At 47.6% G+C, this 12,314-nt stretch overlaps 1 protein-coding gene across 1 annotated transcript in view; it reads left to right on the forward strand.

The window, feature by feature from the left end:
* Positions 1-12,314, forward strand: part of Ephx2 (epoxide hydrolase 2) — a 36,561-nt gene that overhangs the window by 8,412 nt on the left and 15,835 nt on the right. Inside the window, exons 3-9 of the mRNA XM_050152232.1 lie at positions 2,751-2,910; positions 4,786-4,976; positions 5,598-5,720; positions 7,515-7,583; positions 8,881-8,976; positions 9,402-9,480; positions 12,067-12,101. Coding sequence (XP_050008189.1) covers positions 2,751-2,910; positions 4,786-4,976; positions 5,598-5,720; positions 7,515-7,583; positions 8,881-8,976; positions 9,402-9,480; positions 12,067-12,101 — 753 coding nt within the window. The remainder of the gene's footprint in view (positions 1-2,750; positions 2,911-4,785; positions 4,977-5,597; positions 5,721-7,514; positions 7,584-8,880; positions 8,977-9,401; positions 9,481-12,066; positions 12,102-12,314) is intronic.

The raw sequence follows: 12,314 nt of genomic DNA on the forward strand, positions 1-12,314 counted from the left end.
AAAAAAAAAAAAAAAAAAAAAAAAAAAAAAACCAAAAAAAAAACACCAATGCGGAAGTGAGCTTGAACTCTTCATTCCATTTATGTGCAGGATGAAAACAGAAGGGTGCACACACAATGTAGCTCTGGCCACGGTTTCCAAACTGAACACACTCATACTTTAGCACCAGGTCAAAACACATGGGGAGCATAGTGGGACCCTCTCTCTATGTTCCTGTGGACACGACCTTTCCACAAGCACCTGCCGTCTCAGTCCTAACCCCCATCGTTCTTGCCTGTGCTGGCATCTGGACAAAGGGAACTTTGCTGTTTGGCATATTCTGCTTGGCTTTGTGTATGTGGTGTTCATAGGTGCTATTGCAGGCATTAGCAATAGTTTATTCTTCAACTATTGGGGCTCAGTGGGGGTCCACTGTATGCATGTGCCCTACTCTGTGTATCTTGAGATTGCTGGGCTTCTGGGCAGATTTAGATTGAGAGACTCATGAATAGTGAAGCAGTGGGGTATTATACTGTGATTCATTCTGCAGTGAGATTTCTCGGGCTCTGTTGTAGCTTAGGCTGCTATAGTAAAAAACTGTAGGAGACTGGGTGACTCAAATATCAGGTGTTCATCTCTTAATCTTCTAGAGGCTAGAGAACCCAAGGAACCTGGGGAGGGTGCTCTTTCTGGATTCCAGTAAGCCCTCTTCCTCCTGTATCCCTAGTAGGAGAAAAAGCAAGCTCCCCTATCTTTTTAGGGTTCCATGCATGGAGAATCTACTCTCATGACTCAATCATCTCTCAAAGCCCCGACCTCCAGATATTATACACTGAAGGTTAAGACTTCAACACACTCATTTTTAGTGGGATGAAGACATTTAGTCCGTCATAAACTGCCATAGTAAAATGCCTCCGACTGAGTAGCTGAAACAAACTGAAACGTTCTAGATTAGAGTTACAAAGGGATTGGTTTCTTCTGGGGTTTCTTTTTGTGGACAGCCAGTTTCTCGCTGTATCAATGCATGGTTTTCCCTCTGTGGATTAGCTTTATGTTGCTAGAATAAAATATCAGAGGCAATTAACTTACAAAGGGGAAATATTTATTTATCTCACAGAGAAGAGTCCAGTCTAAGACTGGACAGCTCCATAATGCTGGGCATCTGGTTTAGGCTGCGCAGCTTATGGACCAGTTAGGAGAGAGAGGGTGGGCAGTTGCCAGCCTACCATCCCTAGCATAGGCTCCCAATCACATAAGGACCTCTCACCCCCATATTTCCCAAAGGCGCCAATAATGCAGCCCTTTGGATCAAACTTGGAGGCTAGTACTGCTATTAAATGATAGCATCACGGCCTCTTATGATCCCTTTCTCTAAGAATGTACACCTTATTGAGTTAGAGTTCATCCTAGTGACTTCATTTTGCCTAAACCTCATCTGTAAAGCCCTTATCCCCAAAAGTCATATTCTAAGATTCAAGGACTTCAGTGTTCCAGTTTTGAGAGGACATTGTTTTTTCAGACCATATCAGCAGTCATGAGTGTAGTTTCTCTTTGAAGGCTGGCTGTTACCTTAATGTCTGTGACCAGTGGCAGGCTTTCTTTTGGGTCACCAACCAGCGCCCAGATCATCACATGGAGACTTATTATTAGTCATGTGCCGCACACCACACCACCTGTCTGTGCTCTATGCGCTAGAACCCAGTTCACAAGCTTTGGGCAAGGGGCTGGAGGTTGAGGAAACACACACAGAGACAGACCGACACACAGACCTCCAATCGCTGGTACAAAAGCCCCTCTTTAATAGCACCATGGAGGCTTAAATACCCTGCAGTCAATGGACAACAGGTGAACATCCCATCCTCTGATCCTCTAGGCAAAACACAGCTTTTAGTAACTTTCATTAGAAGACTCTAGCAGGGAAGAGCAGCTGAAGGCCAGGACTTAATTGGTCCCAACAGTCATGAATGCTTGACCTAGCCTAGGCTTGTTTCTGGCTAGCTCTTTTAACTTAAATTAACCTGGTTCTCTTTATCTACCTTGCACCTCAGGTCTTTGCTTTATGTCTTACTTTTCTTTTTTCTCCAGTGTCTGGCTGGTTGGCAGATGTCTGGTTTCTGGCCCCAGGCATGTCCCTCTCTTTCTCCCTCATACTCTTCTTCTTCTTCTCTTTCCTTCTCGAAACTAGATTTCTCCTTCTACTTATTCTCTCTGATACATATCCCTCTCTTGGATAGCTGTTGGCCATTCAGCTTTTTATTAAGCCAATCAGGCGCCTTAGGCAGGCAAGGTGGAGCAGCAACATGTCTTTTCATCATTGAACAAATGCAGCATAAACAAATATAACACACCTTTGCCTACTTAACATATATTTCACAACATTCTCCAATTCATATGTTAAGCTTCTGACCACTAACAGGAAGTAACTAAGTCAGGAGAGTACAGCCCTTCAGGAAGAGATTGGAAAAGGGACCCTAGAGGATTACTTAGGTCCTTCTTGAGCAAAGTGAGCGGCCAGCACCATCTATGAAACAGACACCATTCTGTCTGCATCTTGACTTTGACCGTCACAGACTTCAGAATTGGGGGGAAGGAGTTTAGCTTCTGAGCTCCCCAGCTCCTGTTATTCCAGCGCAGCTCACCTTCGTCCTTTCTCTCGGGGAGCTTGCTCCCAGGATTGGAGCGCACACATTTCAACTTCGAGGTGCTGCCAAGCCTTCTGCAAGGCTGCAACCACTGACCCTGCTTACCTCCCACATCTGTTTGCTTTACAGTGGGCACCACTCATGGAAGAGAGCTGCAGGAAGCGCTCCAGCGCCTCTGGAACCAGCCTGCCTGAGGATTTCTCCATAAGTCAAATATTCAATCAAGCCATGGCAGCAAGAAGCATCAACCGCCCCATGCTCCAGGCGGCTGTTGCTCTCAGAAAGAAAGGTAAGACAGACTCTGCTACACCAGAGCCCTGGGAAAGCTGAGGTTAGAACACAGCTAAGTTCGTCTCAAGGTCACAGATCTGACACACCCTTAAAGCAAGCCTCCAGAACCAGTTGAACTACTTGAGAAAACTCTTACTAACTAGCTTACTGTTAGGATCCCTGGGAAATGATATAATTTTATATAACAAAGCAATGATCAGGTACTGCTTTATGAACAAAATTCTATCCTTTCATTGTTACTAATTACTATCAATAATTATCCAAATGACCAAACTTCTGCCACAGATTTTAAAACGAGGCTTTTAAGCAACTCTGATTTTTCCAGTCTTTGGGTGTCAGAGTCGTGCTATGAACTGGTGTGAGTTGAGATGATGTCCTGCGGCCTAAGATGCGAAGTCACATCCATGCATGGGCAGGCATTTTTATTGTAGTGCCTGCCTCTTCCTCGTGAGCATCAGTGAAACTATCACATCAGACTTATGTCTTTGTGGTCAAGACATCGGACTTGGTCCATCTGTGCTGCTGTAACAGAAGACCTGGGATTAGAGAGTTTACAAAGGAACACAAGATCAAGAGGGCTGTATCTGTGAGGGTCTTCCTGTTGTGTCTCATCAGGCTGGGAAAGAGAAGGGTAGAACAGAGTGTGAATGCCTGAAAGACAAGATATTCACCTGCAGCTCCCGTTATGTTACAACAAGCACTGGTTTCCGTCACGAAGGCAGAGCTCTCGTGACCCAGCTATTTTGTTAGACCTCTGCCCACTAGCACTATGACAGTAGGGAATGAGTTTGCAACGTGAGGTTTTAGGAGACACAGTCAAGCCATAGCCCATCCCACATCCAGAGCTCTTCGCTCACCATAGACTCATCTGTCTCGTTTCCGTTACCTCCTGTTTCTTCCTCGGCTGTGTAGACAGAGCCAGGAGATGATACCATCTCTGTCTTTGTTTCTCCAGTTTTGACATGGGAATTCAGTTCGCGATGCTTGGGGCAAGTGGTTTTGTTTTTGTAGAGGCACAAGGTCTTTGCGCTCACGGATAAGCACTAGGGGAACCAAGAGTATTAAGCACACAAGGTTGTCTCTTCACAGGAAGATGGATACCTCTTCTCTGCCCAGAAAGCTGGGAATAAATGTAGTTTATAGCCTGGCGGCCTGTGCCATCTCTAGGGTCAGGCCACACTTGAATCCCCCAAACTATGTTTTTCTCAGCCACGTGGACTTTGTAAAGACCTTCAATGTAAATGTGTCTTAAACTTTGTTGTACACACATTATCATCCAGAAGCTTTTTCCAAAATTGTGCTTAAATATGACGAGAGTAAACTGCTTGGGATCAGACTCTAGAAGTTTGAACCAACATGGGCTGCTGAGTCGTGTTGAACTGAGTTTCCTTCTTGGTTCATGTTACCCTGCACACCCTGGTGGTTGCAGTTTTTAAACACAGGCGGAGTTTTCAGTATAGAGTCTTAGTATAGACTCCATAGGAGTGCCCAACTTCACTGTGGGCTCTGAGCAGAATGTGCCATGTCCAGCTGTCAGTGTAAGACAGGAATATCTTCCCTGCCTGCCACGGAAGTGGAGACGACCCCACGAGTTGGTGAAACTTAAGACACCCTTATGAAATGAGGTGATGGCGGCAGGGAGTGGAGAGCGGTATTCGGAAAGCTCCGGTCTTCGCTTGCCCTCAGGAGGTGCTCGTGGGGAAGGACGATTCTTTTTCAACTTCTCTCACGAAATCTCTATATGCAGAGACTGACATTTGTGAGCAGAAGCCCGCTGTAGGGACTTCCCAATTCTCAGGGACCCCTTTGAGGCGTCCAGAATATGGCTCCCTATAGCTGATCCCCTCCCTGGCAACCCCCTCTCCCCACTCAGGATTCACAACCTGCATCGTCACCAACAACTGGCTGGACGACAGTGACAAGCGAGGCAGCTTGGCACAGATGATGTGTGATCTGAGCCAGCACTTCGACTTCCTGATCGAGTCCTGTCAGGTCGGGCTGATAAAACCCGAACCTCAGATCTACAAGTTTGTACTGGAAACCCTGAAGGCCCAACCCAATGAGGTGAGTAGACTCTCCCTTTTCAGGGGAAAGGGTGTCACAGAGATCTTGCAACAGGGGACTGATGGAGCTGACAGACTGGGGTGCACTTGAGGCCTGGAAGCGTGGTCTTAGGCCCATTCCTCTTGTGTCAGGAGGGATGCTTTTGACCATAGCTCAGTCTAGAACGTACCATCGATGTGGCCCTTTGTGCGGTGTCAGTGCCGCCAGATGATGTTAGAACAGCTTCCCGTGTTTACTAACGTAGAAACAGAGGCCCCGGGAGACTTGGCCAAGAACACAAAGCTCGTGATCGGGAGTGGGTCTCCTTCCGCCATAGTCTCCCTGTCCAAGAATCCTGGCCTACTTGAATCCTTCTGCTTATTAAGGGTCCTGAGAGTCACTCTGCTGAAACGCTGTATTATGCTCACCTCCTCTCATCTTAAAGGCTGACTGGGCTAAGGTCCCTCTCCTTCACGTACTGTCCCTTCCTCCTGCTGGACCCACCTCACAAGATGCTCAAAACAAACCTAGAGCCCCATCCCTGAGGAGATTGTCCCTGGAGCCATTCACGGGTGTTTCCATCTGATGTTCTGCTCACGCGAGATGCTTCCTCTGGCTGATGCTCATACTGTTTGGGTCCAGGTTGTTTTCCTAGATGACTTTGGGAGCAATCTGAAGCCAGCCCGAGAAATGGGGATGGTCACCATCCTGGTCCACGACACAGACACGGCTCTGAGAGAACTGGAGAAGGTCACAGGGACACAGGTAACTTTAGGTCTGAGCAGGGTCTGGCTTCCTGCCATCCTTCTGTAGTGTTTGGGGAGAAGACAGCCAGGAGACCTAGGTGCTTTCTCACTCCTCTGAGGAGCTCAGAGGCATTAGGTACCTTTCAGAATGGCGTGGAGCCCAGTCCATCTGCTACCAAACTCTTCTATTTAAAAAAAAAAAAGCCAAAACCTTGTCCCATTAAATAACGACTCACACAGCCCCCAATCTACACTCAGCTTTCTGTTTCTATGATTCAGGTGCCTCCGATACGTAGTGTGTGATACAGTGTGTGACTTCTCATTTCTAGCTTGTTTCCCCTTTTGTGTAATGCCCTTAAGATTCATCTAGAGTGTAGCATAACCCCGATGGGACTCACTTTCTGAGCTGTTCTCTCTGACAAGGGGGACTAGATTCCAGAGTTTAAGTCCCCCCCCCCCCACTTTAGAGGACGGCTTTCCGAGGCGGGCCCATCTGCACTCGAGATGGCAGGTGTAGCTTGTGCAGTCGGGGCTCAGTCAGGAGGAGACTGACTGGCCCATGTGCTCAGTAGCTCATCCTCTGCTATCGATGCTTTGGGAACTGACACCAGTAAGGTAAAGAAGGGAGTATTCTGGAACTTTCCTCCTTACATAGATGTTATCCAAAGACAGGTCCAGGGTCTCTAGTGGACAACGACAAGGCCCAAGACACAGGCTGTTACGAAATGGGCTCTCAGAAATTCATATACTGAAATGGCAATGCCCAGTATCTCAGAATGTGATTGGATTTGAACGCAGAGCCTTAGAAGAGGTGATTAAGGCAACAGAAGACCAGAAGGGAGAACAGCAACCTAATATGACATGGTCCTTTCATGTAAGAAGTAGAAACTAGGGCTGGAGAGATGGCTCAGTGGTTAAGAGCACTACCTGCTCTTCCAAAGGTCCTGAGTTCAATTCCCAGCAACCACATGGTGGCTCATAACCATCTGTAACGAGAGCTGGTGCCCTCTTCTGGTGTGCAAGAATACATGCAGGCAGAACACTGTATAAATAATAAATAAATAACATTAAAAAAAAAGAAGTAGAAACTAAGCCATGGGCCCCCAGACACATGAGGCTACAGAGGGCGATAGCTATCTATAAACATAGAGGCAGGTCTCAGGAGAAACTAACTGGCCCTGTTAACACCTTTCATCTAAGACCTCTGTCCTCCCAAACTGAGAAGATAGCAGTCTGTTGTTGACAATGCCCAGTCCGTGGAACTCTACAGTGGGAACTTGAACAGCTTAAGACAGGCACAGAGTTGGGCTGCAGCTGACTGAAGGGAGACCCCCTTCTGACAGAGCATCACAGAGAGGCAGCGGCTATGCCTGCCCTGAGCCTGGGCTTTCTGAGGACTTCTGTGAAGCATGGACTGAATCCATAAAGATTTATAAGTCTGTGTTTCTCTGGCTCATATAACATTCATTTTGGGAGCCCCAGGGCCTTTCTGGAATATAGCCAGTCATTAGAGGGCCTACTTCCTCCACTGGGGGCTTTCAAAATCACACACGATGCCCAGTTGAAAGATGGGAGATGAGATGCTGTAGAGAGTCTATGAGGGTTTTCTTGGCTTAACCAGGGGGCTATGTACTCCTGTCTGCATTCCACTGGCCAGAACTCAGTCACAAGACTCCATGGACTGAGACAACCCATGGAGTCCAGCCATGCCCGAACTGGAGGGGATTGCTTCATGAGGACCACCAGGACGCATTCAGGAGGGGTGGCAGAGGTGATGTCTGGGGGTCTCACACTGTGCCCATCATATTTTCAGTTTCCTGAGGCCCCTCTGCCAGTCCCCTGCAATCCAAATGACGTCAGCCATGGGTATGTAACTGTGAAGGTAAGTCAGCCACGTTCTCTCTGACCACAGCATGTAAAACGTAATGCGGAATAGCGAGGGCCATTGAGTTATCAGTGTACAGATAGGAAAACAGAAGAGAACAAAGCATGGTGAGTGGTTGGTGCCATTGTTGCAGCATTCGTGTCTTCTGATGGGCCAGGACTCAGTTCTGTGACCACATCACTATTGCCAGGGGGAGGCATGTCTAGAAAATGCCAGCATGTGCCAGGGAGAAGGGATAATGCAGACGTTAAAAGCCTTCAGGGTCATCTTGCCAACAGAGTCACCCTAAAGGACTGTACAAACAATTCCTATTTAAGAAGCAGACCTCTGGGGAGGGGAGACGGCTCAGTGAGTAGAGCACTTACTGTGTAAGCCTGAGCTCCATGTAAAACACAGAGCTAGGCATGACGGTGTGTGTTTGCCATCACAGTCGCTGGGAGGCAGAAACAAACAGATCCCTGGGGCTTGGTGAGCAACAAGGATAACCGGTTTGGTGAGGTTCTGTTTCAAGCAAATTAAAATTAAGTAAATAAGGTAGACAGCTCTAGAAAATGTGTCTTAGTTACTACTCTGTTGCTGCGATAAAATACCATGACCAAGGCAACTTATAGCAGGCAGACATTGTTTGGGCTTACAGTTCCAAAGGGTTAGAGTTTTTGATAGTTGAACAAAGGTAGGGCAGCAAGTGGCTGGCGCAGCAGTGAGAGCTCACGGCTTGGTCCACAAGTGGGAGATGGAGAGAGCATGCTGGGAATAACCCAAACCTTCTGAAACCCCAAAGCTCACCCTCTGTAACACCTCCTCCATCAAGGCCACACCTCCTAATCCTTCCCAAGCAGTTCCACCTACTAGAGACCAATTAATTAAAAACATGGGCTTCTGGGGGCTTCTTGTCATTCAGACCACCACAGAAAGATACTCAAAGTTGACCTCTGGGTGTCAGACATGCATACATGCACATGTTCTGTCACATACATGCCCCCCCCCACACACGAAGCAAATAGTTTCTCATAAAATAAACATAGTATTCTGCACATTGCCAAAGAGGAAGCTAAACTGTTTTGATTCTGTTTGCTCCCAACTGCATAACCTTTTCACGTTGTAGAGAAAACTGCCTGGCGTGTCACCCACATGGGTCACTCACAGTCCCCAGCCATTGTTACCTAGCCTTTGGGTCTCAAGGTGAGGTAGCTGGGTCAGGCAAGGTCTGGCTGTCCCTTGCAATGGCTTCTGGAATACCTGTTCTGCCTACCCTGACATCAAAATTATTATCACTCCTGACTCTCTTTCACAGCCTGGGAGCCGTCTGCATTTCGTGGAGATGGGCTCTGGCCCTGCCGTGTGCCTCTGCCATGGGTTTCCTGAGAGCTGGTATTCTTGGAGGTACCAGGTAAGGGAAACTGTGGAAGGTGCTCCCCAGTCAGGGTGAGGAGAGAGAGATGTTGTGGGCTAGCGTGGGGTGTTGTGCACGAATCATCTCCAAATTGGGGCTACAAGGCCTCAACAACACAGGGTGTAGGAAGTGCCTTGGGACCGTACTGATCCTCAAGCCATTCTTCACCTCTTGCTGGGAAATCTTAGTAATGATCACAGAAATTTGCAAGGACTTTGTCAGGATATTCTGCCCAATGTGGCTTTGCTGCAGTGTACAACCCCGCCGCTGCCCATGGCAGTTTTATGAGATGGGCTTCTCTCTCTTTGGGTGGATCCATTCACAAGAGAGAGGGAGGAAGGGATGCAAACAAGGAGACTAGCGAAGGACTGGTGAGGCCATACTGCCATGCCCCCGTGCCCTTGGACTGTTTTGTTTTTCAGATCCCCGCTCTGGCCCAGGCGGGCTTCCGGGTTCTGGCTTTAGACATGAAAGGCTATGGCGACTCATCATCCCCTCCAGGTGAGCTGACTGTCCTATAGACGTCCTGTGTGGTCTTGTTGCTCTGTTTGGCATCTCTAGTTCCCCTGAGCTCTCCAGCCCCTCTGAGCTCTCCAGCCCCCCCTGAGCTTGTTCTGTCCAGGTTGAGCACATCTGTGAGGCCCTGATCCTCTCCTGCAGTGTCTGTCTCTTTGGGCTTGGGTTACAGCTGCTCTGTATACTCTGAAGGACCCAGGAGGTCCCACTCCAGCCAGAAGCAGCCCTCTGCTGGTCATTCGGGATGTGGAACATACCATCTATTTCTAGAAAGGTTTTCCTCTACCTAGCTGAAAGACCAGATTCAGCTCCTCAGTGTTTCTTTCCCTCTGCCCTGGCCACACTCCATTCTCCACGTGAAGGTGGCTGCTGATACCTCGTGTCAGTGGGCTCACAGGATAGCTACCCTTTCACGACTGGCGGATCTCACCTAGTATGGTGACTTCAGTGTTTATTGGATTGCAGCACCTCCTCTCTTTCAGGATGAGTGTTCTCACAGAGTACAAACCACCATCTGCCTGTGACCAAAGAATACCAGATTACCTCATCTTTTGGCTCCTTTGAATAGCACTGCTCTGGACATGGGTGTGTGCACAACACCTGCACGCCCCTTCCTTCCGTTCTTTAGAACTGCTGGATTCTGCAGCACTTGTAGGTCAGATCTGAGCCCTATGGCTGCAGAACCCAAGAGTAAACCTTACATAGCCTCTCAACCCTGAGGCCATTTGTAGGTTTCTGAGCATTTTTTTTCCTGGTAGGAAGAGTTCTTCATTCTTATCAGGTTCAAATGAGTCCCTTAGTCCAGAGGTCTGCAGAGCCCAGGTGCGGAGGCAGGGGTATGATGCAGCCAGGCATGAACACAGCTCCTTCAGAGGACAGTGATGCTGTTGACAGCTGGGCTCCCTAAGCTGCTTCTCACACCCTCTAACTCCAGTGATCACATCTGGCATGGCGGGCTCCCGTGGCTGAAGCCTGCTGACCTAGGCTGGGGCTTTGGCCACTCACTGAACCACCCTCCAGGTCCCTTGACATGTTGTCCTGGAGTGCATGGCGGGTTATTCCCTAAGTGTGGCAATGTCGGCTCAGTGACTCTTGCCTCCTGAGTGACAGAAACTGGACTGTAGACTCAAGGGCGGCTTTCTCTGTAGAGCCCAGGGAAATCTGCTTTTCAGTTTGGGTGATGAGAATACTTGCTTTTAACTTAGCTCAGGACAGTCTGCCAAGAATGACCCTGCAACATCATGTTCTCAGTAGAGCTTATGAAGAGTGAAGGATTAGAACTTTTATTGATTGATTTTGTTATTTTTCTCACATTTCCGTCATTTGGATTTTTTTTTTAATCTCTTTTTCTTTGTGCTCACTGGAATCGCTATGATTGGTTTTAAAAAGAGCCACTCACTCCCCAAGCAGTCTTCAAGAGTATTGTGGCCCTTATCAAAAGTGCAATGGCTTCTTTTCCCCCAAGACAGGGATTTGCTGTGTAACTCGGTTGGCCTTAAATTCACTCCCTGGCTCCGCCTCCCAAGTGCTCCATGGCATACTTTTAGACAGAAATAAGAGATTCTACAATTCATGCAAAACAACACAAATCCACAATGAAATGAATACATTTTGAGGAAAACCACAAAGATGAAGGGATTTGAAATCAAATGTTGTGATTTCAAATACTATTCCAGGTTGACAGTAGTTAAGCGGTGTGATATTAGAATGGAGACAGAGGTCCAGACAAGTAGAGCAGACTAAAGAGCTCAGAAGTAAATACACACACACGCACACACGCACACATACACACACACGCACACACACACACACACACACGCGTGAGCGCCCGCGCACACACACACACACACACACACGCGTGAGCGCCCGCGCGCACACACACACACACACACACGCGCGCGCACACACATACACATGCACACGCATGAGCGCGCACGCGTGCACACACACACACGCACACACACACGCACGCACATGCACACTGTTAACCAGTCTTTGACAAGGGTGCCAGGACCGCACCTCAAGGAGGACCTAGGTCTTCAATAGTGACAGTAAGGAACACCCAACAAAATCAAATTGGGCTTTTCTCTTTTGTGATGTTCAGCACCCAACTCAAAATAGACTTAAAAAGTAAACAGAATCAATATTCAATATATTGGGATGGTTTTGGCTTTTGGTTTGTTTGTTTGGGTAAAAGGAACTTTTGTTTATAAATTTAAAAATCACATTATACATCTCTGTGGTGTGTGTGTGTGTGTGTGTGTGTGTTTTAAGACAGAGTCTCGCCAGGTAGTGGTGACACACACCTTTAATCCCAGCACTCAGGAGGCAGAGGTAGGCAGATCCCTGTGAGTTTGAGGCCAGCCTGGTCTACAAGAGCTAGTTCCAGGAGAGGCACCAAAGCTGTTTTGGAAAAAAAAAAAAAAAAAGACAGTCTCATTAAATAGACCAGAAGAGCCTTAAATTCACAGCGATCTGCCAGTCTCTGCCTCCTTAATACTGGGGATTATAGGTATCTACAAACATGCCTGGCATTTATTTATTTGTTTGTTTATTCATTTCTAATTACAGAGATAGAGGAATATGCCATGGAAGTGCTATGTAAGGTAAGAAGCCTCTTCAGTAGCATCTACAATGTCATTTCCATCCTGAGTTTCTCCCTGGCATAAGCCAGAAACTTGGGTGTCCATTTAAACCAAACAGAAGCACAATATACAGCATTTGGGTATAGACTCTCACTGAACATGAAGGTGATAGTTCTAAATGTTGGCCAACATGCATGAAGCATAAAGGGTGATTCCCAAATACAACTGGACAGC

This window comes from Alexandromys fortis, unplaced genomic scaffold, assembly GCF_014885135.2.
Source record: "Alexandromys fortis isolate MF-2015 unplaced genomic scaffold, M_Fortis_MF-2015_v1.1 scaffold_75, whole genome shotgun sequence".
NCBI lineage: Eukaryota > Metazoa > Chordata > Mammalia > Rodentia > Cricetidae > Alexandromys > Alexandromys fortis.